General features: G+C 34.5%; 3 protein-coding genes and 1 long non-coding RNA gene across 4 annotated transcripts; all 4 read right to left on the bottom strand.

Annotated features, from left to right (window-relative positions):
• Nucleotides 1-5,573: 5,573 nt before the first annotated feature.
• LOC115451570 (phosphopantothenate--cysteine ligase) lies at nt 5,574-13,588 on the bottom strand. Its single transcript, XM_037445565.1, is given in 9 exon segments — nt 5,574-5,584; nt 6,493-6,648; nt 7,113-7,215; nt 7,495-7,599; nt 7,601-7,684; nt 8,114-8,328; nt 10,236-10,464; nt 11,098-11,248; nt 13,429-13,588. Coding segments are annotated over 8 exon segments (1,035 nt in total). The 5' UTR covers nt 11,230-11,248; nt 13,429-13,588.
• A 730-nt stretch (nt 13,589-14,318) lies between these two features.
• LOC119191679 (solute carrier family 22 member 6-like) lies at nt 14,319-21,223 on the bottom strand. The gene is made up of 9 exons (XM_037445564.1): nt 21,084-21,223; nt 18,384-18,505; nt 18,054-18,298; nt 17,381-17,514; nt 16,636-16,768; nt 16,233-16,328; nt 15,424-15,614; nt 14,850-14,977; nt 14,319-14,511 (listed from the first exon to the last, which is right to left on the bottom strand). Exons 1-9 carry the CDS (start codon nt 21,221-21,223, stop codon nt 14,387-14,389), a joined length of 1,314 nt encoding a protein of 437 aa, XP_037301461.1. The 3' UTR covers nt 14,319-14,386.
• On the bottom strand, nt 21,223-23,794 carry LOC119191682 (the record flags this gene model as incomplete). The annotated part of the gene is made up of 3 exons (XM_037445566.1): nt 23,611-23,794; nt 22,888-23,049; nt 21,223-21,245 (listed from the first exon to the last, which is right to left on the bottom strand). Coding segments are annotated over exons 1-3 (315 nt in total), but the record flags the coding sequence as incomplete, so codon positions are not given.
• A 993-nt stretch (nt 23,795-24,787) lies between these two features.
• Nucleotides 24,788-26,021, bottom strand: LOC119191681. Its single transcript, XR_005113504.1, has 2 exons — nt 25,887-26,021; nt 24,788-25,287 (listed from the first exon to the last, which is right to left on the bottom strand). It is a non-coding gene; the product is annotated as an uncharacterized LOC119191681 (long non-coding RNA).
• Nucleotides 26,022-27,053: the final 1,032 nt, after the last annotated feature.

The following is a 27,053-nucleotide window of genomic DNA, read 5'->3' as shown; positions in this document are numbered from 1 at the left end:
AATAAAACAAGGCTTACATTAAAATATGACAAACTATTTAATCCACGTGGAATAAACTTTGTCCGAATACAGTTGGTGACTAGTGCGCCACGGAGTACGCACTACGGCTCAATATAATACAAATATCACAACGATAGATACCCATTTATGTTACTATTCACTCTTTATAGTGTAATCATTCGCTTTCCTCTTAAGGTTTGGGAATTGAGTTCTGTTAGTGACCTAAAAACAAGTCATTGGTCCTGAGGATTCTGACCATGGAACGTCTCCTTAGTGTAGGCAAGTACTAGTAAAAATAGTTTTGACTGACATACTGCTTTGCAAATAATATTAACATAAACCATTGTTTAACTAAAAAGGAGGTTCGCAATAAATTGTTTGTATTTTTTTAATATAATGAAAGTACTGTTTGATTACTAACTTGTTTCAAAACAAACTAATGACTTTAATTTATACCACTAGAGTCAAAAAGTGCTAAGTCGATTATCTGAAATTAATAAAAATAAAATATATTTTTTATTATTCAATGATACGATAGGCTAAGGAAGTCAGCTGTCGATAAACTATTTCTTTTTATTCTTAAGAGGACAGCGAATACATTAGAATCCTGTTGTATAAATAGATAGGCACAATACACACAACATTCCACTTAGAAAAGTTTTAGGTGTCAGAACATCTGAAACTAGCTTTTGTTAAGTACATTAGAATTTTCATTACTCAATATTTTCTCTTCAGAATTATCAATTAGTTTTTTTGTATTGTAGACATTTACTGAAACATCAAAAGCGGCCCCTTATAATTTGGTTAGACAAAAGCTAATACCTACGTATTAAATGGAGGCAGAACTCATTGCTTCTTTATGTTCTAAACAATTAGATGAAATGCTTAGATCATTCAACACGTTAAAATTGAAATTTCGATATATGTTTATATCCATGTAACCTGATGTAGTCAGAATCAAAAGTAGCTAAACAAATTCAAAATTGAAATCACCTTTAAACTTTTGTGATCTTAACAATAATATTTCTCCTTCACTACCATACTTCAAAGTGTTTACCTTATATTCGATGAGAAACAGAATATTGCGATTGAAATGAATGTGGAAGAGTTTTGAAGTTTTGAATTTGTTCACCTATTTTTGTGACTGACTATCTACTTTACTGATTTTTATTCCGGAGCTCTAGTAAATGTCTACAATTCTTGACTTATAAATTTATTGGATATCTGAATTTATTATTTTGGGTGACAACTGGATCCAAATCGAGAATTGAAATCCTTTTTTAATTTATTATATATTTTTTTTAAATCACCATCAATATACACAATTGTGCAACACGACGTCAAACATTATTCGTTACAATATGTGATGTATACCATTCAACATTGCACCTTATTGTCTTAAACATAAGGACATATTGAGAGTTAAGATACACTAACTAACCACTCACACAGCACTCGAATATACATTTATTAAATTAAGATGAGTGAAGACTACACTGCAACCACGTCTTTGCCTCCATTATATATTGGGTTGTTAAATAATTCACTATATTCAGATTCAGAGGCACGAGTCGTGAGCACACTCGTGATTGGTCAGTTCGACATACAAGTCGTCGATGTTTCGATGTGATTGGTTACTCATTTGATGCTCGTTGTCTATTGGCCCACATGTGTCAATCAGTTACTATACTCGCCCCTCTACTGTTAATCCGTGCTCATGACTCGTGCTGTTTATTGTACATTGATTTTACTAACATTGGTGATATTGCAGTTAATAATAATCAATAGGTAGAGAGAGAGAGAGCGGCGAGGTCTACTAACTTACACGCGGCGGTGGTAGGCGGAGCGCGACGGAGCTATAGTAACCCATGGTGAGAGCGAAAAAGATGTCAATATAATAATAATACCGCGAGATCTCTTAACCTCCGAACGCAACCGAGATTTGCAATTCGCAGTCGTGACCATTCAATGAATTTAATGCTGGAAAGATCAAAACACTTCAATTGAATGTTTGATTTTAAGTCAGTACTTGTATAAACATCTTATTTTTCACGGGTACCTATGAGCGTACCTAAAGTCATTTTCCAGGGAGAGGAAGGGAAGGTATTGTCATAGATTTAATTTGATTATTTTAGAAATTCTTAGTAGTGGTATGCTGCTTCCAAATGCTGTGAGTAATCAAGTAATTCTGGAGTGCATTGACCACCCGGCCCGTCCTTTATATACGGGTATATCCCTCATCCCTGACCATCACCGATTAAAGGCTATTATTCGAAGACGACCGTCATTATAACTTACCCTTGTTTTTAAAAAAACGTTCACAATCGCTTTTTTAATCCATCGCAAAAATGAACCAATCAGAGCAAAGCTTTTTGACATGATTATAAATGAGTAATTTTGATTGATTCATTAGTGTGGTTTGATCGATGATTCAAATGAGGGCTGTTTATTCGTTTATTGAAATGGATTGTAACTGAATGCACTATACGTAGCATGGCTTGCGTGAGCGCAGTATCGTCTCCACAAACATATACATTAACATTGAGTATACAACGATATGATAAAATTACATATAGATTAAATACACAAATATATTAACGATACATACTTTTACATCATTCTATTATATTTTAACAATATTAAAACCTTTTTAAATCAGATATTTTGTTTTATAGGCTAACATTTTGATCAATTTTTTAAAAAATTTCGGTTACATGATTTATTTGAATAAAATATATTTTTTTATAATTTAGATTCTTATTTAAATATAACGGCAGTAAATAAATATGTGGACAGAGATAAAAACTGTTTGTCTATGATATGTGACTCTTTAGATATATGTTAACATATTGTTTTGCTTTTGTAGAGGAATTTTGTCTATTCCGTGGTTATCATCTCTTCCAAAGTATGCAAACTACATCTGTCAGACATAAAAAAAAATTGGATAACTGCCAAATAAAAAAAAAAAAAATATATATCTGTAATGAAATTGTTTATTTTTCAATGTTATGTAGGTAGCTATCTGAGGGCGTAAATGACCTATCATTGTCCTAAAATATTTTTATAAGTAAAAATAAATAAAAAAATACCAATAAATAAATTATATAATAAAAAAAATATCAGTTATCTAATAAAAAATATCACTTATAAATACTATTTCCATCGAAATACCACAACATTTACACGAAAATCGAGGCTTTGTCGACATGATATTTGGAATTATGCCATCTCTGAATAAAAATAGGGAAAAATCTATAGACTAACCCCCTTATTCACAGACGTTATTTATCTAAGTGCGTAGCCATAGGGCCGTTGTGATTGGCTAATATTGAGATACAACAATATTATCGAATCACGACGGCCCTTCTTCTACCCACTGCGAAGGCTGCCATGCCGTTAGCACTGAGAAACAGACTTATCACAGCTTTACACCTTAGATAAAAAACGTCTACGAATAAGGGGGTAATAACTAATACAATTTAAATTATGCATGTATAACTCGTCTTATTTACGACGAACCGCCGGTTCTTATGCAAATTTGTAGATTGTATGTGAAGGTTTTGTACGTCACGTATTTAAGGCGACGAGGTACAAAATAGTATATATTAGAAGCGAAGGTGATGTTTTTTTAATGACGAGACGAGCTTTCCTTTCGCCTGATGGTAAGTGATATGACACTCGTAGGTCACATTGCAAATTTAAGGCCTTTGTTTTCTTAATTTTCATGTCTAAATGTTCTATATTCATTATAAAAGAATAGCAACTGATAAGTAGATAATGGTTATGAAAAGTCGTGACGGCCGTTTTTGATAAACGATTCCATTCGTCGTTCTGATTTCAAAAATGAACCAATCAAAATATGCGAATCAAAACTCTATGTTCTAATTGGTCCTTTATCACGATGATTCACGATTGGGTTCGTTTATAAAAAATGGCGTTTAACATGAATTAAAATCAAGAACACGTCTTCAGATATATGTTTATGTACTCGATTATGGTACTAATAATCACTGCATTATACGAGCATGCACGAGGATCCAATCTCTTATTATTGCTGCAGCCTCATACGAGATAGAGATAACATATTGTTGCAACGTAACGCATATACAACATTAAATAATGATTACAATAAGAATACACATATTTCATACAACAATAATAAATAGACTATATCTTAAATTGAAATCAAAATCATCCACAACACTAACATTAGATATAAAATACAATACACGCTTTCATTGACCGGTTTGAAGTTAGATATAGGTCTTGACACTTTTACATTCTAGTCTTTGAATAAATGTACTAGCTTCACAACGGTCAGAGCTAACGCTGTTGTAGATTGTAATAGAAAACAATAGATGGCGTATTTAAGAAATGTTTTATGCTTTACATTTTCTTGCGATGGTAAATGTATCAATAATTAATTAATGTGATTCTATGTAATAAATTAAACAAAAATCGCTAAAAATATTTTTTTGCCATCAATATGTAAAAAAATGGTATACACAGCAGTGGCAAAGGATGAAATTTTTCAAAAGGTAACCCGAGGAAAAAATCGCCTTACTTAACATATCGCGGCCTTATTTAACAGGAAACAAAAATTAAGACAATAAATAATATAATATATATATATTTGTATTAGGTGGGTATGCTACAGCATAAAATATTTATCAAACACTCCACCCCAACAGATATACTATGGAAGTGTGTGTAATAAATTAGTACTATTTGAACATTTTGATTATATTTACAGTATTTTAATAAAACTCTAAAGTTTGTCGGAGACAGATTGTAGGGTCAGCCATTTTTTGGGTTAATTATGCTACTAATAAAGGCTTGCAAGGTCTGACCAATATAACTGGCAAGCATAAAAAATTATAGAAATTTTGTTATCAATAACTGAGTCACCGCAAAATCTAATGAAGAAAGAATTATAAAAATCAACATTTTTGTATTATTTTGCAAATTTGCTAAAAAGCTCCTGTGACGTCACTCCAATTACGCTGCACTCGTGTAAAAGAGACAGGGAGATGTTTATTCACTTTAGGGTATTTTTTTTGTTAGTATGAATATTCCTGGTCAAGTTTGGGCGGTTCAATATTTTTATTTTGTCCTCGATGATATGTGACGTTATCCGATAAAAATAAATAGTTTATAGAAGCTTGAATATCCCTTATGGATGACGATACCCCAATCTGTCTACGAACAATGACATTAAAATATGATAGATATAAAATCTACACGTAGAAGATCTACAGGGGCACACAGAGATTACGAACTAGTGCCACCGACTACGCGCTTCGGATATATTCGTTAAACTTCGTATATCACTTGTAAAAGGCTCTTAAAAGTATTGTACACAAGGCTCAATATAAATAAAATGATTGTTTACTCAGGTTTGAATAAAAGTTTCATACATATTTAAAATCAGCCCCTTTTTATGTGTTTTTAAACTAGTAAATTTTTTTGTAAAAAAAATCTCGCTTAAGCCAATTAGCTTTTCAACTAGAATCTTCTGTTTTTTATCTAGTTTTTGGCATTATATATTGGGATGTTTCTTGAGGTTGATTTACTTAGCTCAATGCTAGTCGCAAAACACGAATACAAAATATGATAATCATCAAGATATTAAACATTCTATCTCTGTCTCGCAACGTTTAGTTTAATTCTATGTCAGATTAGACGTCACTAAAACGTCTTGTCTCTGTCTAACACGGAAATCTTTAAACTGTTATATCTTTGGCATCTTTTAAGGTATTCCAGTTTCTCTTTCATTTTGGAAGTTATATAATTAATAGAAAAATATTCTATACCCGACGCGTGCAGTACGGATGACATGTATAAATTAGTCTCACGCAATATTTTGATAACATCAAATATACATTTTAATAGAAACAAATAATTTTTCCAATTGTCCACATTTGCAACGCGCTAACCATGCTTCAAACGCGCGTTAAAAGTACCAGAGCGCGTTCGAAAACTTAGGGCGCGTTTAATTGAAAGTAATCATCATTTTCAAATGAAGTCTAATGCACACCGACATGATATTAAAACGCATTTGCGCTTTTATTATGAGCGCTGTGGCTGTATCAATGTGCACTAGCCTTTATAATAAGTTAAATTTTCACACAAATATAGTGGAGATCAAGTTAAACTAAAATAAATAATGTCCATAACTACTTTCCGAAACATCATTTTAGTGAGACATTGTTCAAGTCAACGATCAGTCACCCGATATGTAAATAAGTACTTATTATGTCGTACGACAATAGGTCCATGTTCTATTTTAGAGATAACTACACGAAGTATAAAAGTGGGCGAAGGTGGCGGATGGGGGCGGATGGGGGCGGAAAGGGGCGAAAGGGTTAATGATGGTAGATTTCATGAGGATGACGTTTGTAAGGAAAGGGCGAAAAGGGGCGGATGGGGCGGAAAGGGGCGAAAGGTGTCGGAAGGTGAGAAGGGGCGATGGGCGAATCCGCCTAGTCCGGCGTGAGGTAGAGCCGGCGGCGGGCGCGCGAGAGTCAGCGCGGCTCGCGCGGGGCCCAGTCAGCGCCGCCCGCCGCCACTGCCCGCACCCGCACCCGCGCAGGTGCTCTGCGTGCGCGCGCACGATCTCCAGCACGATCGACGACTCGATGTCCACGCCTGCGCCGCGGCACCGACCACCACAATCAACAATTGCACCAAATATTCACAGCAAGTAAGTTTAAGTATTTCCCTAAAGTCAACAATACTGTAGTCGACAATATGAAAAAAGGAATTCATACTGCCGAATTGGATGAATTCCATACTTTTTGTATATATTACCATGGTTTACTATTTAAAGTTAACATGCGCACAATGTTCATGCTGCTGAATTTTACCACCAAATACTGAGCGGGCGCTCTTAATTTTTTTCATACGAAAACTTACTTAATCGAACCATAATTTAAAGTATACTATGAAATGTTATAATGTAGTACACCGTTTACTGTTGCCCTTGCCAATATGAAAAAATATATATACCAGCTTAAAATCTCATTTATGGCAAACATTTATTTGAAAATAAACTAATACATGATTAAATGAAAATAAAATTCTACAACTACATAATAAAATCATATCCATACCTGCATGGACCTCCTCCCTTGTGAGTATAATCTCTTGCGTGGCGTCGGGCGTGACCATAATGACGCGGTGATGTCGCGTCTGCAGCATATTCCCTACCACCATCTATAAACCAAAAACATCTTCAAGAAAAATATGAATTTCTAACATCATACGAGTTATGAGCAAGAAACTTATTTTAATTAACATGCCTGTTTTGTTTAAGTAGAGGAACATGCAAGCTATTTAATCTATCATTAGTATTGACATTAAGCCGGCTAGAAAGGTGTGACCAGAGTTTCTGTGAGAATAGTAACGGCTTTAACAGAAAACCAATATAAAATTACAGTTGCCGATGAACTTAAATCAGGGCTATAAAATTAACTTGGCATTACAGTTACGCACCTTATGCTTATATTTCTCCAGGGCTGCTCTGGCCTTGGGTACCAGGAGGTTCTCATCCGTCTCCAACTTGAAGGAGACCACGTACGCCAAATCGGCACCCAGAGGGATTGACCAGCGGTGCCAGCATCTTCGGCACCAGGTGGAGTTGGATGATGGGCGGCCCGCTTTCCGACTGTATTTTGTGGGTCGGCTGTAAAACAAAGTTTACAATGATTACTACTTAAGAACAGTTAAAACGCAACAAGACAGTGTATTTGGGTCATATTTTTTTAATATTAACCGACTCCAAAAAAAGAGATTCTCAATTCTGTGTTTTTTTTTTAATGTTTGTTACCTTAGAACTCAGTCATTTATTAACTGATTTGGATTATTTTTTATTTGAAAAGATATCCTTCCAGATTTGTCCCATAGAGATGTTTTTAAAATCGGTTCAGTAGTTTGGTTTTTAAATTGAAATTACTGAAATAAATAGTCCAAGAAAAAGAAATTGAGGATTTTGTTTACCCGTCACTTTATTAACCGATTGTAAAAAAGAAGGAGGTTATCAATACAAGATTTTTTCATTTCCAACCTCAAATAAATTTAAGAAGTGCTTACTTCTTCTATTTTCAATACTCACAACGCAATCCTTAGGCACGTAGAAGTCGGAGACGGCAGCGGCGAGGTACAGCACCGCGCGAGGGCCGAGGTTCGCGAGACACTCGCACGCCGCGCGCAGCAGCCAGAAGTACTCCGACACCGTCGTGAACGACACGTGCAAGATGGCGCCCGCCGCGTGCGCAGCCTTGTACCGCAGCAAGATCGGCGCCAGCACATCCACGCTGTCTGGTTTCACTGTTCATGTAAAGCGGGCTTTAGATTACTAAGAATACTTGTGGAAGTTGTTTTGCATTTATTTACATATGTATAGTTTTGAACACAAATAGTTTAGAAATACAAATATTGTTTTCAAAATGATTAGTGAAGATAATCATAATCATAATATTTTATTTGCTATGAATGTAGGTACAAAATATAATAAATAATCTGTACATATAAGGTCAGGTGGGGCAAGTGCGCCGACGGGGTAAGTGCACCTGCCCTAAAAAAATCGAAAACTATTGATGTTATACAATTACCGAAATCTTATATCAATGCTATTAACTGAAATACGGTTCCACTAAAAAACACAAATGGCTCTGTTCATTTTAATACGATTTATTCGCCATTTTATTTTAAGTGTCATTTAGACCTGTAAACAGAGATGACCACGTGAAAGATAACATCAAATATTTCAAGATATGTAACATATTTCTGTAAGCCAGTAAAGTGAGTAGATAGTTTAAACCTTTTATTTTAACTTCCTACCTGAATTTTATTTATATATACTAAAATAAAGGATTTTTTAGCAATGCGAAAAAATGTACCTCAAAATTGTCGAGTAGGGCAAGTGCGCCACAGTTACTAGTAGTATGGCGCACTTGCCCTGAACTATATATCACCAACCTTTTTTGAGAATATGTTTTACTAATATGAATTATTATTATTAAAATGTTATACTTAGCATAATTTTAGTACTCAAGGTATTTTGTTTTAAGCCGACTTAAATAAAAGGGCGTATTAGTTAATTCGTCGTATATTTGTTTGTTTTAGATCGTTCGTTTTACCAAAGAAAAACTGAAATATTTTGGTCTAGAGTAACTTTACGTGAAGAGGTTGCAACTGTTCGATCAGGCACGTTATCTGATTCTAATGCAGCTAAAACATATCAAATGTCATAAGGCCATATTCTAAGTAATTGAGTTATAACGCATTAAAATTTTTAATTCCTACATTTTTATATGTTTATTTTTTTAGTTTTTAGAAATAAAATGGATTCCATATTAAGGCTACCTTTTTTATTATTTTTTAAATATAGCAAAAAATGTGTAAAATGTTTTGAAGCCCTGATGTACAAATATATGGCGCACTTGCCCCGAATTTGATTTAACAGCCATAGTTTGTTATAATATTGAGTGATTAAATTTATCTAAGAGCAATGCGGGTAAAACTTATTTCTCTATGGACTAAAGTGAGTGTTTTCTTTATAATGTTTCATATTGGTGTTTTTTTTTTTACACAGGCGCACTTACCCCATTTCCGGAGGCAAGTGCGCCTACTACCATTTTTTTTTATTTTGAGCAAAATAATAGTAATTTATTGTCTGATTGCCTTGAATGACTATAGGTCGTTATCACAAAATACCAAATATTCTTAAATTAATAAAATTACATTCTTAAGTCAGCACAAAAAAAAATATTTTGCATTGAATCCAGCTATGAAAATTTTATGGCGCACTTTCCCCTACTGACCTTCATAAAACAAAGTCCCCTTGTCTGTCTGTATGTTATCGAGTTTCTCAAAATCTACTAAACGGATTTGTATGTTATAAATTATAGGCTACTTTCTATCCCGAGAAAATGAATAGTAGGACTTTATCCCGGAAAAGTCTTTCACGCGGGCAAAGCCGCGAGAAAAAGCTAATTAATTATATATATATAAGTTGACTTCCGCAAACCATATTGTCGTGCAAACAATCACCGCAAGATGAATGCGAATTTTGTGATTTTGTATATCATAGGGCTGGTAATTGATATTATAACATTTTTTGTAGTAAATGCAGTAACCACTGAATTTGGCATGTAGAAGTTTACATTTCATCATAGAAAATCGCACACAGGTGCTTTTATTTAAAACCCTGACCCAAAACATTACACTCTTACCCGTGATGGTAGTATTGGGCCCCCGTTCTTGTATATCGAGCATGTCCAGCAGTTTCTGGCCAGTGAAGTGTCTCGTGAAGGGTTCCAGAGACTTCTGCCGGTGCATGAAGATCACCGCATAGCCATGCTCCAGAAAGTACTCTGTGGACGCAGAGCCCCGAGTGCCTGCACTGAAGTTGTCTACAAACCGAACTGTGTTGTGCTCGAGTGGGACCGTTGTGCCTCCGGACTGGAAGAAATGTTATAAGTTACATGTAATATGTTCTATAGTCTATGGGTTATTCGTATATAAGTGTAATACCGATTTAATAGTTAGGGATAATTAGTTGTTTGCCTCTCAATTTACTTGAAGTCATAAAATCAAGATTCTGCGTTATCTTGGGGCCTATAATATTGAAAATCAATCAACAATGTCCTGCAATTAGTTATTGTCTTAATGGATTTTTACAATTGTTTTAGTGAAGACAATGCTGATAATAGTTAGACAGTAAATACATTACGCTCCACCATACATGCGCCGGCCCGTATTGTTCACCAGTAAAATCAGTTTAATCAACTTCATCATGTTCAACTTGTAATCAACAATTTTAACCAGTAATTTATAGTAACTTAGTCGAAAGTAATTACGTGATAACATGTTTGATTATAATTTAGAAATAAAATTAATATTATTATTTTTTTGCATATTTCGTAGACATAAGCCCATAAAATTAAGGATTTTGATAAAATTTGTTACAGTCATAACAAATCCTAGAATACCAAGATAATTATTATACAGGAAAAGCACACACCACATTTTATTCTGGGATAATTCCTTTACAGGACGGCGACTGTAAGCTTTATTATACAAAATATTACTTACAGTTACCAGTACAATCTTGTTGCCATAATGTTCGTGTCGCTCGCAGAACTCCTTGAGGAGGGACCTGTTGTCCTCAAAATCAGGTGGCGGGAGATGGATAGCGAAGAACTCCTCCCAGGATCCACTAGTCATCGTGATCTGCTGGGATTATCTGTAAAAATATAAAATAGCTGTTATGTTTAATACTTTCTAGATTTTGTTTTCTTTTTTATTTTGCCATAACTTCTAGTTTTATATTAATTACATAATGTTATATCAAACAGCTGGCTTATTAATATTGGCTGTTAAATGAATTCATAGACTTTTCTGCCAGACAAGATTAGTCTTAGTAGAGTGGCAATATTTATGTATCACTCAAACAAAAGATCATCTGAAATATGACATCACTTTAAAATAATATTAGCACATGGGAGTTATGTTTCACTGGAAATATTGTAATAGAGAATTTGATGCATTGTAAATTGTGCCTTAAAATTTCTGTATATGACTTGAATTTAAAAGGAAATAAAATAAATCAGTGGCACTAATATGGGTAGTAATTTAACCTTGTGTAATACAGGATGTGGTAAAAATGAGATTTAAAACTTCAATACATTCATAGGGTGATTGTAGATGTTACACTAATACACAGTTTTGGTCAACTAATTGGATAAGTAAAGCTTGTGTTAGTTATTTGATACATGCTCAGAATATTATATGGCTTCATAACATGTTTTGGGTTATGTTGACTCATTTGTACCTTTTATTTGAATGCTTGGAATTATTATCACAATAATTTTTGCATAGTTTATCTTATCTTTGTATGTGATTTTAGTGTGTCACATTAATGCAGTATTGACTCATTGTGATGAGAAATGAAAAATTATAAAAAGTGTTTTTGAAATTTGAGTTTTTTTGTTTATAGATTTTTTAAATCTATTTTAGAAATTATGGTTAGGTTCCGCTAAACTGAAGGTGCATTACAATACTACAGCAACTGATGAACATAAAATATTATTTTAGTACACAAATGTGTTTCATCCGTCTCACTCCAACACTGAAAATGCTAAATGAAAATTTTGTTAATGTAAAAAGAGTTATCATAATAAAAAATTATAATTATAATTAACATAATTTTGTTTTTATAAAATGATATTATGCACATTTTAATATAAGAATCTGAAATATGTTAAATTATAAACAAGCAGTATAGCTATCGCTTTTTGTGAAGCTAACTAATTAGCTTGTATCTGCTTCAGATGCTAATTAGGATTTATCTATTCTGAGGTTTAAAATAGTGTAAAATAGCACATGAAATGACTAGTTCAACATATATTTTGGTTATTTCCTAACCTCATGTAAAAAAAAATCATTAAGATCGTAAATAATTCCACATAATTTTTTTTATGTAGAAATCTATTTTAAGACAGATTTGTAAGCAGATGAAATGTAAAACGCCTTCACTCACATTATAGCCAATGTATTATGACAATTACTTAGTATTTATATTTTTGAATGCAAGTATTGATTTCCTACAATTCCTATTTATTTAAATAATTTCAACTAAGACCAGTTTTTTATAAATGCCAATATTGCCAAAGAAATTATATATTGCCAACTTTTAAAAAGTGAAGGGATAAGAGATAATTATAGGATACGTGATATGAGGAGGATGATGAATATGTTTGGTCCTTGATAAATTTAATTCTTGATCCAATATACCTACAGCTATTGTTGCCAGATGACTCCCATATAATCATCCCCAAAACAATGTGAAGAGGTCTCAGAAAAAAGCTTTTGAACAACATAAATACTAAATAAGGGACTGAAAAAAGGGTTCCTGGGCTTTCGCTGTTAAATATGGTTTTACTAAGAAATACACAACAGTTTCCTGTCAATTGAGTAAATTTCTTTTGCTACTGAGGTACCGCCAAGTAATTTAATTTTCCTTATTTTTGTCGCATGGTAGTAAAAAGCCCAAATTGAGGCAACAAATAACTATGTGACTATGAAACTAAAAATAAATAACAAAAATTATGCTGAGTATTTTGGAAAGAAATTAAAAATAAGTCAATTATATTTGCACTTATAGTGCTTAATTCTCAAGTGTTTTATGTATCACATTTGACCCGAAAACCTTGATTTTTTACTACTCGCACTGCATTTGGCATTGAAGAAAAATACATAACTTACGAAAATTTTCTTGAAAACTGCCGCGCGACCGCCTGTTTACGCGACCTTAGACGACGTTTAGCGAACACCGAACGCCCAATATTTACCGAATGAGTTTATAGAAAAATCAATGAGGTGCCGTATAGGACAGGGCACCAGATGACTTCCCGTATACTATACCTAGGTATACACGAGTGAGTCCTTGGACGTTGCCCGGTGGAGGCCACAGCCTCGGCTGACGATCGATGTTTTTAATTTAGAATTTACTTCACACTGATTGAAAGATCCGAGATCGTTATCACAAGTACAACCACGCGTTGATAACTGAAGTGACAGTATGCGGTGCGTTTATAAATCTTGCTACAAATGTAATCAGCTGTGTCTAGAAATTTGAAGTTCGCTACAAAAAAAATGTTACATAAAATACTATATATTTCTTTATAATAATTGTACTAAAAATCAGAATATTATAGTAAATACAGAGCTATGATGGTTATGATATAAATTAACATAATATATTTGAATTGAGAAGTCGAGGTGGAGGCAAAAATTAGATTATAATATTATGTTGTGCACCTTGTGGAGCGAATTGCTTAAACTGACTATGTATTGTATTTGTTAAAATGACAACTTTTTACCTTATATTTACTAAGTATTCTTAATATACTTATTATTTTATTTACTAATATTATAAATGCTATGATCGGATGTTTGTGAGAAGTAAACGCTGAGACTTCCGAACCGATTTGAATGAAATTTGGCATAGGTACTCAAAGATCGTGTCCTGGATTAGTATGCAGGCTACTTTTTATCCATTTAAATTGTTTCTGTGGAAAATATTTAAGTTTCTTATCTGATTTTCTAAATAGATGGTGCAGGTGTCGTACAGATGGCGCGATGTATAGCTACAGTCATATAGGAACTTTTGTAGTGAGGAAGGCTTTTCAAGTAGGTGAAGCCAGCAGTAGCAATTAGAGTACGTAAGTACTTACTTTCCTAACAAGAAATAAAACATTTTTCATTTTGTTTTTTTTATTCATAAATACTTATTATTTATTTTAAGTACTAAATCGCTTCTGAGATTTCCGTATAAGTATTTTTGGAAATAGTTTCTTTGCATAAAATAAGTAGTTGTTTTTCACAGTTTAGTCAAATTATTTTGTGATATTTCTTCTATCTTTATTAATTCCTTTTTTTGAGATGGCGCCACTGGAGATGCTAATTTTCGATCATCGGGCAGGAACGATGCAACTATTGCAGATGCTGGAAAAATAAATTATAGATATAAATAGGTGGAGACATAGTAAGACTCATCAGTTATCACGCGTAGCTTGATGCAAATCAATGGTTAAAAATTTGAAATCTCCTCAATGTTGCTTTTTTATGAGTAGTAGTGATGCTTACCATCGGGTAAGCGGCTTAGGTACTCGTTTATTCATTCAGCCAAAAAATAAGAATTGAAATGGGCAAACGAAATACTTGACTTAGTAGTTAATCATTATAAGCTTGAACCACCGCGTTTACCAATTTCAAGAATATTTTAAAACAAAAAATGTATGTACAGAAATTGAAATAGCATACGATTGGATTTTTATACTCACAAGCGTAAACAGTAGTGAATACATAGAAGCCAGCGTCGCAGTTGGTCGAAAACAATACGTTCAAGATCTGTACGACTGCGAAAGTTACTATGCGTCCGCACATCATTGGCAATGCTATGGCCAACGCTCTGAAAGTAAAATGAACCTTTTGGAAAAAATACGATGTAATCAAATAAGTAGGTAGGCAAGTAAGACCAATAGTAGGTCATGTACCAGTGGTCATTGGTTACACTTTACATATGTCTAAAAGAATGGTATCTGTTCACTTAAATAGAATAAAAAACATAATCAAACTCATAGTAGAAAAATTAAGAAATGGTATTTTTGTTATAGAGGTTTAGATTTTGTAATTTTACCAATTGTTTCACAGAAACTCGCTGTGAACGACTGTTGCTTCTCGTGTGGTAACCGAATACGAAGGTTGTAACAACCCTTCGTGTTTTTAATCCCTATTCCTTTCCTTTATAACCGGTATATTCATGATTCTTCTGGAAATGTACTTAAATGGTGACCCACATACTCGTTTGCTGAAAAAAAAAAGTTGCCTACACCTGCAAATGTTTCACATGTTTACCTCAAATTAGTTGGGAACAAGGCAACGATGACAGCAGTATACAGCCCGATGACAATGATGCCCACTAAGAATATTCCGAAAAGCGCGATACTGCCGTACGCGTTGGGTACAACGTTCATTATGATACCACAGACTCCGCACACAGAGCTGATCATCATCACAAGGTTACGGCGGCCGACTCTGTTGACTACCTGGGAATAAAATCAATATGCTATGCTAATATTTTAAACGAATTGTTTGGACTAAAACTGATCATTAATTCACCACAGCGCCATTTCAATAATATTCTTAACTTTTTCACAATTCTGAATGAAAAATGAGCAATGAGTCAGCCGATATTAATTTATCTCACACTATCAAAAGAATCACGCAGCCGGTGTTAAAAGAAGAAAGTAAAAGTGTTTGCTAGGTGTAAAGGTTTGGGTCTTTAGGTCTGTGTAGGTTTCACCGAGTTATGCGTTTGTGAAACTAGCTTTCACTTACAATATTTCCAGGCTGCTACAATTTCGCGATCACTTCTTGCAGAATCTATTTCTATGTTGAAGTTCGTTAACGCATTTACGTTACTTCTGGAGTAACATAGTTGTATTTAAAGGGGAGACGGGTGGTATGTGAGCATCCACAGGATTTCAGGCAGCTTACTACTTCTATAAATTTATAAAATGATTCCTAGCCCAGGTCACAGACAACGACTAGCTGCGCTCATGGTCGAGGGCGGCGATAATTTCGTCGGTTGAACCACTTGTATATATGCCTTGCTAATAGAGTAATGTATAATGTAACAAATTAACGGATATAAAAATAATTACCAGACTCATAAGACTGTTGACAACGGACTGTAATACTCCCACCAACAGCACCATAAGAAGAGCGGTTACGTTGAGGGCGCACGGCACTGCGTCAGGCTGACAACATAAATTATTACAGGTAGGTAGTTTGTCAAAGTAACTTACCTAGAGTACTACAAAACAGTTGATGGATTGCGAGAATTGTTTGCTTTTGTGAGCTTTTTGCGATCGTAATCTTTATGCCTTACTGGTAAAGTCCATTGTTAGTGTATTTCTTTATATAGTAACTGAACTCTTTATTGCTTCCAGAGACAAATCAGAACGTTAAACAGGTTTCACATGATTTTAATATGTAATATATTTTTTAACAGGCTAAAGTATCATAACGACCAAAGATTAAAAATTTAAATACTTGTCCCCTTACATCTGGTTCGACAGGATTTTCTATACCTAGCCGTAAGACCCCGCATACTGTCAGGTTGGTACCTTCCCCTGTTTCAATCATACTGACAAACTGATTCAGTATCGTCGGAAGCCACACTGCGAAGGCTCCAATTCTGAAAAATCACGTTTCATTAGCAGCAAAATGTTCCACGGGTCCATTAAAATTCATTAGATGAGTTTGAATAATATTGCTATGTAGATGGAATCCATTTTGATCTTTGGCTAGCGCCACGTCCAATATCCATGGTGCAACAATTTCTGGGGTGAATTTTCGCGAGGGGCGGAGCGAGGGCTGCTACCTTAACCGCTATAGTTAGAAGGAAATTTTCTTAGGAGAATGTCTATTATTTTTGAAGACGTAAGGTACATTCATAGATTTTGAAAAATGCCCGTTTCAAAAATCGACCCTATCTACTGAGCTTAACAGTTTGATTTTCATCATTCTGGATAGCGTAACGTTAATATACCCTAAGATCAGTTAATTCAACATACTTGGTAAGTCGTCTCGCCAGCCGTAAACGTTTTTTTTTTGTTTTTAGGCAGATTAATGTTGGCCTATAGCGAAAACGCATTTAGATAATATTATGCTGCATGAAAGTAAAGCTTTGTTTTTAGGAACGATGGCCTGGTGATTAAAATCCATTTAACGAAATCTGGATAAGTTATACGAAAGGACCGAGTAGGCCTCTAGGTCAGTGGTTGATTTGTGTCAATAAACTTCATACTGTTGAAAGATGAACAATGACATCATTATGAGTGTGTATTTGAGAAGTGGCGCCTGGAACAGTGGTACTATCTGATCCTTTGCCGATGATTGCTCTTCGCTTTTCTTATCTAAATTTACTGCCAGGCTCTTTACCTGAAATACAAAATAGTATCTAGGTAAGTACAAAGAAATTATAAACATTAATAGCTCTCAATTAATTAAACCTTTGAATTACATAATGTAAGATGTTTTTGTATTGAAATATTGTTAACGCTAGCTTAAGAACGACTAGACGGCTATAAAGAGGTGGAAGCAGTACCTAATAGGTATGTGGAGTAAGAATCAATAGAATGTCGACTGATGAGAGAAGATTACCCTTCGACACTTGACACAATTATGCCGGCCTGTTGGAACCAGATATGCACAAACTGATCTCGGAACACGACACACTTACGTGGGCCACTATAGTGGGTTTAAACACCTTGTGTACGGTGGTCGCTATCCGAGTGGATATAAAATATATCCTACCACCAGCAAAAGCAAGCAACAAGCGGCCTTAGGTGCACTCATTGCTTAAAGACCATATTTCAATCCTCTGATAATATTATTTGGATCATATTTCTGTACACAATATCAATCAATAGTTATCAAAACATATCGTTTTTTAAAAACAAAGGTACATATTGTCTTACCGGATATTCTGCACGAGATCTCATGTTATTCACTCTGTGAATTGCGATTATATGTTGCAAAGCCTGTTCCCTGTCTCCCTTAGTGTAGACAAATTTGGGGCTTTCTTGCATGAAGTATAAGCAGATTGCTGCGACAATGCTCGGCAGAGAGTACACGATGACGAGCGTCCGCCAAGAATTCCAGTAGATGCCCAATGTCGGGAGGTAGTTAGAGAAGCTCAGAGGGATGATGGGTATGGCCAAAACTAATTCAGATAGTTAAATTTATTAAAACCATTCGGACCAAAAACTAAGTTTTCAAACACTTGATTTTTATTAATTTCTTCTTACCTGCCATTACACCCTGTGAAAGCAGAAAGATACTGGTAACTAACAGGACTACCATGTTACGCCTTACCATCGGGACGCTCTCACATAATAGAGCCATGAACATCGTATATATACCGGAGGCACTGAAAACAAAGAGCGTGGTTAGAAACTTAGATCATTAGTCAAAAAAAAAAAAAAAACGTTTATTGTATACGAGAGTAAAACCGTGTTGTTTTTTGACTAATTTAATATGTCTCGCGTAAGTTTTAAAAATATTATAACTTAGATCATGTGTAGAAGGCTGAAAGCGCATGTCGCTTTTATATGGGAGGCATGGTGTGACACAGCGTTCCCGCACAACTGCGCACGTGCACATATATAGCTGCGCAAGTGTGTGTCCCTACGTCATGGGTAGATATAAGGCGAAATATTATACTTGACTAAACTCATAGCTAGTTTCTTATATGAGACAAAAATTCCAGACTCAGGCTGATACTGTCCAGATAAACCCAATATCCACATTGCCTGACCTGAGATTTTTTTTAACCCGGGATCTCAGAATGGTGTCGTATCGTGCAAGCACATACAGGTACTATAAATTAGAAAACAGCATTTAGTAACTAGAAAAGGAATTACAAATATAGAATCTACATAACTACTATATTCTTAAATAATAATACAAGTAAATCTATATTTTACACTGCCTCGACGCTGGGCCAATGGCCTTTATCTGGCCTTTAATGGCCCTAATCCGCCACGCTAGCCTAGTGCAGGTTTTTTTGTATTGGACCCAGCAGTTAACCGGGGGTAACCTGCGAATGGGATACTGGAATCCTTAGCGACTGCAGGGACATGGAGGAAAGTTGGGAGGGGATATTTGGAAAAGGAAGGGTGAAGTAGAAGAAAGCCTCTTAGAAGGAGAGGATAAGGCCAGGAAATGTTCACGAACCCTCATAGACCTCAATGTGAAATGAGTGCCTAGGGTCGCGATAAACTTCCTCCCTGTACTGGCCTCCATTAAGTGCGAAGACCGAGCGCACAAGAATTGGCTTGGATATGCAGGTTGATAGTTAATAAATCTTCAAAACTAAAAATTTTGTTGTTTGTATTGGAAGTTAAAATCCCTCCCTGGATAATGTTGAAGTGCAGGACTGAATTATTCAATAGCTTTTAGACAGATTGTATTCGTCTTTGGGCTTTGATTAGTGATTATGTACTTTATGTTATCCACAGATAGTTCTGAATTCAGTTATATATTTGAAGGTCTTTATTAAGATTTCATATCTCACGTGGGAAATATTTTTTTATCAATAAACAGAGTTATCGTTTATCTTAGTTGTAACTGATACTAGATAATATTTGAGTTCTAGTACGTGTGTTTTAGGTGCATTTTTAGTTCTTTTGATGCCATAATGTTTTTGTTTATTCTTTGACAATTGAAGACAACTAAAATATGATGTAAATGAAAATCTCACCATAGTCTCTTACCACGGTAACTCTCAGTTTATGTTTAGTCGGTGTACATCCAGAGATAGGCCGGCATGATTTTAGAGTTCACAGAGCGACATAATGTCGATGGTTTATTACTTTTGGAAACAGTATACAACCGTTTCCAACAGTCTATCACTCTCTGGGGCCTTATTCTCTATCCCGCAGGTTATTTTAACAGTGCGTAACAAGCACGTAACACAACGCATCATGTTTAGGACTATAGAAATTTGGCTTACAGAATACCATTCCACGCACATTTCTCGAAGATAACATGACAAGGCCGCGTTACGCGTTTACACTATCATACAGAATAAGGGCCCTGGTATTGTTTTATAAATAAACTTACTAACGATACTTAAATCTATTGACAATGGGACATCATTTAATGTACTAGAAGTGGATGATACCATAAACTAAGGGTCCCAATATTTGTTTTATTTTTATGAATACGACGTGATGGAGAGGTGGGATTACTTATCTCAAGATATGATTACTTATCTAAAAATATTCAAAGCTTGAAGTCATAGGTAGATAAATCCCCGATATTTTGAATAGCTATATAACTTTATCTTTAGGTGGGTAAGTACATAAATCTTTATAATATTGATCAAAAATAGATTGACAGTGTTATAATTATTTATTGCTGTAATGAAGATAAACTTTATCCAGGCAGGTATTGATAAAATTTAATTCTATTTCGATCTAATTACTCAGATAAGAAAGATCAGGGAATAGGGTATAAACAGATCCGTCAATGTGTATAAATATATACCCATTGACGGATGTTGGGATCTGTGGCCTAAGTTCGTCGATTATACCCCTATTTTATTGCAGGGCAGACAGAAGTATCTGCCCTTGCGAAATAATTTCTTTCCATAATTTACAGTGCACCCAGCATTTTCCGGCACTATCGGTGACTGGTTAAACAATTTTAGTAAGCCCATTTGTTTGTTTGATAGCTTTTAATTTTAAGCAATTGAATGATAAGAGTAAACTTGTCGCTTGATGGTGAGCACCAGTATGTATAACATTTAATAACAAAGCATTGTTTGTCTATACTACGCCCATTTAACATAAAATAAGTTAGTGTCATGATGCCTCGTCAAGTTACACTGACTAAAGAGTGTTTCGAATTAACTGCGATTGCGAGTAGATATAGTCACACATAGCCAGACGGATTCTCCACGCGAGGGACTTTTCAGGCATAAAAAATATTAACGCTGTACTAACAAAATGGCCGCCACGAACTGTAACAACATCAGCATGATCCAGTTGACAGAGATGCTAGCGGAGGCGTTGATCTTAGCGGCGCCCAATAAGGAGTACATGAGCATTTTCTTGCGACCGCGCGTGTCTGCTAAGTACCCCATACTAGCGTGCCGATGATTGAGCCTGTAATAGGAGAAGGTTTCATGAACCTCTTGATATTAGATATTTTCTAGAGAAGGTTGAAGTTATTTTACCGGTTGGTTGGAGTCAGTACTTTGGCTAAGCGTAAAATTAAGCCGGAACCATTATATTCATGGGTGCCGAAAGGGTGTTGCACGTACATCCCTGTGCCCAGAAGTAAATAAAAAAAGTCACTGAATAAATCTGCAACAATGAAAACTATTGACCACAAAGGTTTTTTTTTGATAAAGAATTTTCAAAAATTCGCGCGGATTGAATTTGAAATAATATTTTAAGATGTTTGTCTATTGTGTTTAAAAAATTTATAAGATTTTTCTGTTTAGTAAGCAGTATAAATACACAGTGAAATATTATACTTATCAGACGATAATATTGTTTAAACATCAATAAAAACATAAAAAGTTAAAACTACTTAAATAATAAAAATGTTTAAATCATCCCTAGTTACGTATAATTGACTCTAATTATGGCGCCAATAAACGACACCCCAGTCTTCGGCAGCGATAAGTAGATAAGCGTAGATGATATCCAGAACATAGAATGATTGTATTAACAGTGAAATAAATCATAATAGTTTCAATTTTTTCCCTAGAAATATAAAAAATATTTAGCGTAGTAGTTATTGGATTTATTATAAGTATAATCTGGTCGTTTACGAAATTCTTATAAAAAAAATAGCTATAACATACTTGATATGAATTGGCTGAAGTATGATTTTCTGTCGTGTAGCAATGACCTATTCATTACATTAGTTTAACCAACAATAAAAGATTTTCGTGTCACAGGATGTGTCTATGCGCGAAATTAATGCACTGAAAGCGAATTTTAACTACATAAGTACTTAACTAACACAACAGAAAATCGTGTTCCGCAGTCCCTGCTTAAAATGTTAATAATTTAATATATAAAACATGTCAAAATCGTGAAAACCAGAGTAAATTAAGTACTTTTATGAGTATCTTCAAAAGCCGGGGGCTTAATAACAGAAATCTATAGTGATATCTAGGGCTACAAAAAAATTATTAATTTTGTTGAGCTAAGTGAACTTATAAAATTAGAATTATAAATACCTACCTATACTATATCAGTAAACTGTTGATTACTGGGTGGAGGTGGTTTGTGCGCGTCTGTAGTCGACATAAAAAAACCTATCAACTTTTGAATTTACGAAATGGATTGTATATTTTCTGTAACAATGCGTAAAATACTGGGTATGCAATTATCAAAAAATCGTTTTCGTTTTTCAATTACTTTAATTTTAAAAATATTAAAGTAACTGAAAACGAAAAATTGTCTACGCCATTTAAAGCTAATATTGGTAAAATGGCGGATTGCATCAAATTGCTACTGGATAACAGAAGGGAGTATGATATCTGAGTATATGATATAGTAAAATATGGTTCTCTATTCATAATTTCTTTATTAAACAGTTGCGGTAAAAAAAAAATGTATACTAGACGCTGGATCTGTTTTAATGAGACTTTCTATAGCGACAAAAAATCCAAGAAATAAGCTATCGCATGATCTCACCCGATTCCCTCATGTGCTTCGTGTTTGCGCAATATACAAACAGATGTGTTTGTTATTAGAATATAGATGCGTATTTTCAATTTTGTCAACTTACCTACTACCGGCGCTGCAGCGAGCGCCCCTTGCTGACCAGTGGTGGTCTTCAGCTCACAGGCGCTCGCGGGAATGAGGATGGTGCTTCCATAGCTGATGCAGACGAATGATATAATCCCAAGGCCGGTGAGACAGATCAGTAAGTAGCTGTAGAAGCCAAATCCTGTGGAATTCATTTGAATATTTTTTTTTTTGTTTTGTTCTCGGGCTTAAATGCTCAGCATTATTAGATATTCTTTTTCAAAGTATATAGAATATTGCTTGTGTTTAGCTTGGGGTCACAAATAAACAAATGGATCTGATATTTTTGTGGTATCGGACAGGGTTTTGTGGCTAATCGTTACATAAAGAACTCTGTTTTAGGATTACACTGTCTGTTTATCATGTGATTGAACACTTAAAGGGTTGAAATTATCAGAGAATAGCAGTTACAAATCAGTTGCGATAGGTAAAATATTGAAAATGGGAGATGATACTTTTCCTATGTTCATTCTACTTAACGAAAGACAAACTTGCAGAGGTTAATGTTATGTTAATGTCTTTCAAACCGGAACGCAACAGTGACTACACACTATTGGTTGGCGGGAGAAATAGACATTGCGGTGGTACCGACCCAGGTGGACTCTCACATATTAGAGACCCACCACCAGTAAAATATACCACCAGTATGATTTTATTTATTGGTGTAGGATGAATAGTTATTTCTATACAATTATATACGTACCAGCTTTATCAATAGCTTCTTCTAATGGCACAGCTTCATCTTTAGCAAGTTCCACTGTCATCTTCTCTATTTTTTTTAACTCCTCACGGTCTACCACACTCGCCGGTCCGCGCGTTTTTGTTGGAAACATATGATTTTATAATTTATCCGTAAATTTTAATAATCGCGTGTTGATAATGATTGATAATGAGTTAAGGAAATAATATTTGCGAAGGTACATAACTTTCGAAATATTACTAGGTGCAATTACATTACGCGGAGTAGTTCCTTCCTGTTTGGAGGAACACTTTCACTATTGGAGAGAAAAATAATGTGAATTTTGTGGTAGAACCACGATGTTATCGTGTCAGTTTGCATAATTTATTCGGCTTAACGTGGCGATAGCCTATTTGGGAGTGAAACTGACTGCAGAGACAAATGTCTGAAGGTCCAAAACCCATGGGCGCAAAATAAAATAAAATAAATGAAATAAAATACTTTATTTATCACGTAGGCGAACAAAGTTGCACTTATGATACGTCAACACAAAGAATAGGAATAATTATTATTTCTAAACAACTATTAAAATTACTTATATAACTATGGACATTTTAAATTAGGGATAAAATTTATACAAAAGACAAGGTACAAACCAAAGTAACCAGCTCGGGCTGGCAAACACACGCAGTACGCACCTCCCACTTTTCTAAATAGTTATATTCTTTGCGAATTATCGCTTGCTTAATGGTGAAGGAAAATATCGTGAGGAAACCTGCATACCTGAGAAGTTCTCGATAAGAATTTTAAGAGTATTTGAAGTTTGACGAACGTACTAGGCCATTGTGGTGAACTAAGGCCGGATCCCTCAGTAATAAAGGAGGCTAGCAGTGAGACAGTATAATACGGGGCTGATACTATTATTATTTTAATATATTATATATCCGGCTTAGTCATCTTATCATTAAATGTCTGTTTAATAGGGCGTTGCAATTTACTGCTGCGTTTCATACAGTGAGTGAAATGTAATCATTTTAATGTTTCTCATACCGATTCTTTTCCTTTAAAGTCAGTAACATTTATAATTTTATTCTATGTCACGCCGAATGTTTGTAATACACTTTTAATATAACCAAGTAGTCGGTTGTATAGAGTAATTAGGTCGCAACAGCATTAATAATTATAAATGAAAGAATGCATAAATAGGTAAGTATTTACAATTTATTAAATATATTTTTATAAATATTATTGTTTTGGGAACATAATCTCTTAATTTTGAAGCATTAAAACCTTTTATTTATGCAGGATTAAATAAAAATAATGAAAATGCACAGTTTATAATTATAAAGATTAATGAGCTTGAAGAGTTTACAGTTTACCGTAGGTGGTATAGCAATACATGGAACATGGACACAACATTTGACCAAATATTAATCTTCCAACATTTTTCCATAAAAAATCTATTAAAAAATTATTTAATAAAATATGAGTACTCGTAAACGTGACGTAGAGATTAGTGTGACCCCAGCTTAAAACATCACATCAAAACACACATGAGTATTAAATTATGTTCTTTTCAAAGTTCAGTCATAGATCTTTGTGGCATTTCTTCTTTCTGTGTTAATTCTTTATCTTCAGATGGCGCCACTGTAGGTACTAATTTTCTGTCGTCTGGCAGGAACGATGCAACTATCGCAGATGCTGGAAAAATAACATAGTATTAATAAAGATTTAACTATGCTTACATATGCACACTTAAAATAAATATTCGAATCCCAGTTTATGGCCACTAGGTCTGGGTAGGATACTGGTCCACCTTATGTTTGTTTTCGCCGATTGCTAAGCAGTATTGTACATTGTATTTACTCTATTGTATTCCCGTTTGGAAGATAGTGTAATCAACATAATTACTGGCCATTATGAGACCTGTTATCTCAAGGGTTACAAGTCTAGTGGGGTGCGTGGAGTGTTGTGTAATTCAGAATTCTGTGTGGTATTGCCAATGTTTATGGTCAGGTTACCTGCTTGCTCGTCTAGTCATTCATTATTAAAAAAAATAATAATGCACTTTCTAAGTACGACAGTGAAGTATCAATAATTATCTGTGCAAATTAGACGCACTGCGACATCGTTCCGAGGTCAGAGACTGAAATTTGTGCCCGATATGGTGATAGGTTCGCCCCCATCATATCATAGGGCGGAACATACATGGTGACAAGTATGTCCTGGTTGCACCTCTGCGTCTTCGAGGAGAAAGGCTAGGCGTGATTTTTGTTTGTTATGTTAAATATAACACTCACAGGCGTAAATAGTTGCGAAAACGTAGAAGCCAACGTCGCAGTTAATCGTCAGTAAGACGTTGAGGATCTGGATGCCTGCAAATACCGCCAAACGACCGCACGTCAGGGGTAACGCTATGGCCAACGCTCTGAAATAAAAATGGGAATATACGAAAATGCTTGCAAAATCTGTTGCTTAATAATACAAAGAAGTTTTAGGAGTACGTGACATTTTCGGTTTGGGCGGACATTTTTCACATTTTTTTGTTCAGAAAGGTGCTTAGAGGCCTTTGACAAGATGCCTTTCTACAAATGTTAACACTAATGAGCTTGAAATATGGTATGGAAATAGTTTGACACCCTGAGTAATACATAGGCTTCTTTTTATCCCGAGGAAATATATAGCTAGATTCTTATCTCGAAACGCTCATGCGAAACTGCGAACAAAAGCTAACGCGCATAATATAGACAAACACGAATTTTCAAGAGTACCTACACTGCTTGTGTTTCAATAAGTTCTTATTTAACTGTATATAAAGATCAATATGTTTTTATATTGTAGCGGTTTTGAAGTCAGTATTTTTATTAGTTAGTGTCTGCATCCACAATCTAACCCAAGTTGGGGCATTCCACGTGAAGCGGGCACGAAAAAAACTCGATGTCTCAGATTTTCGTAATATTTGATTATGTTATACCTGTATATGTCCTCGATCCAGATACAAAATATTATTAAAGTATAAAGCCTGGTAAGCGAGTTAAAGGACTTTGAAGTTTTGACTGGCCGGCTGGTATACGCCACTTCGAATCCAATTATCAAGTATTTAAATGTTACAATAAAATAAATAAAGCAAAGAAATAAATACATAATTTAATTAGATTTTTATTGTAATTTTGGAAATTTAAAAATGTTTTTCTTTTAAACAAATGTGTTCGAAAGTTTCAAACTTGAACCTCAAGCTTGGCATATTTATATTTTTTATTTTTTCAATTCAATTTCATTCAATTACATCTGATTATAATATAAAAAATGTATTTATATTACTGACGGTGCACAACAACATTTGAAACTTGGCAAGGATAATCTATATACAATATTGGCTATTTTAGTAGAAAAGTTATTATATATATAATATAAATATATTTTTTATATTATAATAATTGAATGGTTAGAGCGATGCAAAACATGAT

Source organism: Manduca sexta, unplaced genomic scaffold (genome assembly GCF_014839805.1).
Source record: "Manduca sexta isolate Smith_Timp_Sample1 unplaced genomic scaffold, JHU_Msex_v1.0 HiC_scaffold_1799, whole genome shotgun sequence".
NCBI classification, from domain to species: Eukaryota; Metazoa; Arthropoda; class Insecta; order Lepidoptera; family Sphingidae; genus Manduca; species Manduca sexta.
The sequence above is the reverse complement of the archived record's forward strand: the minus strand, read 5'-3'. Positions and strand labels throughout refer to the sequence as shown.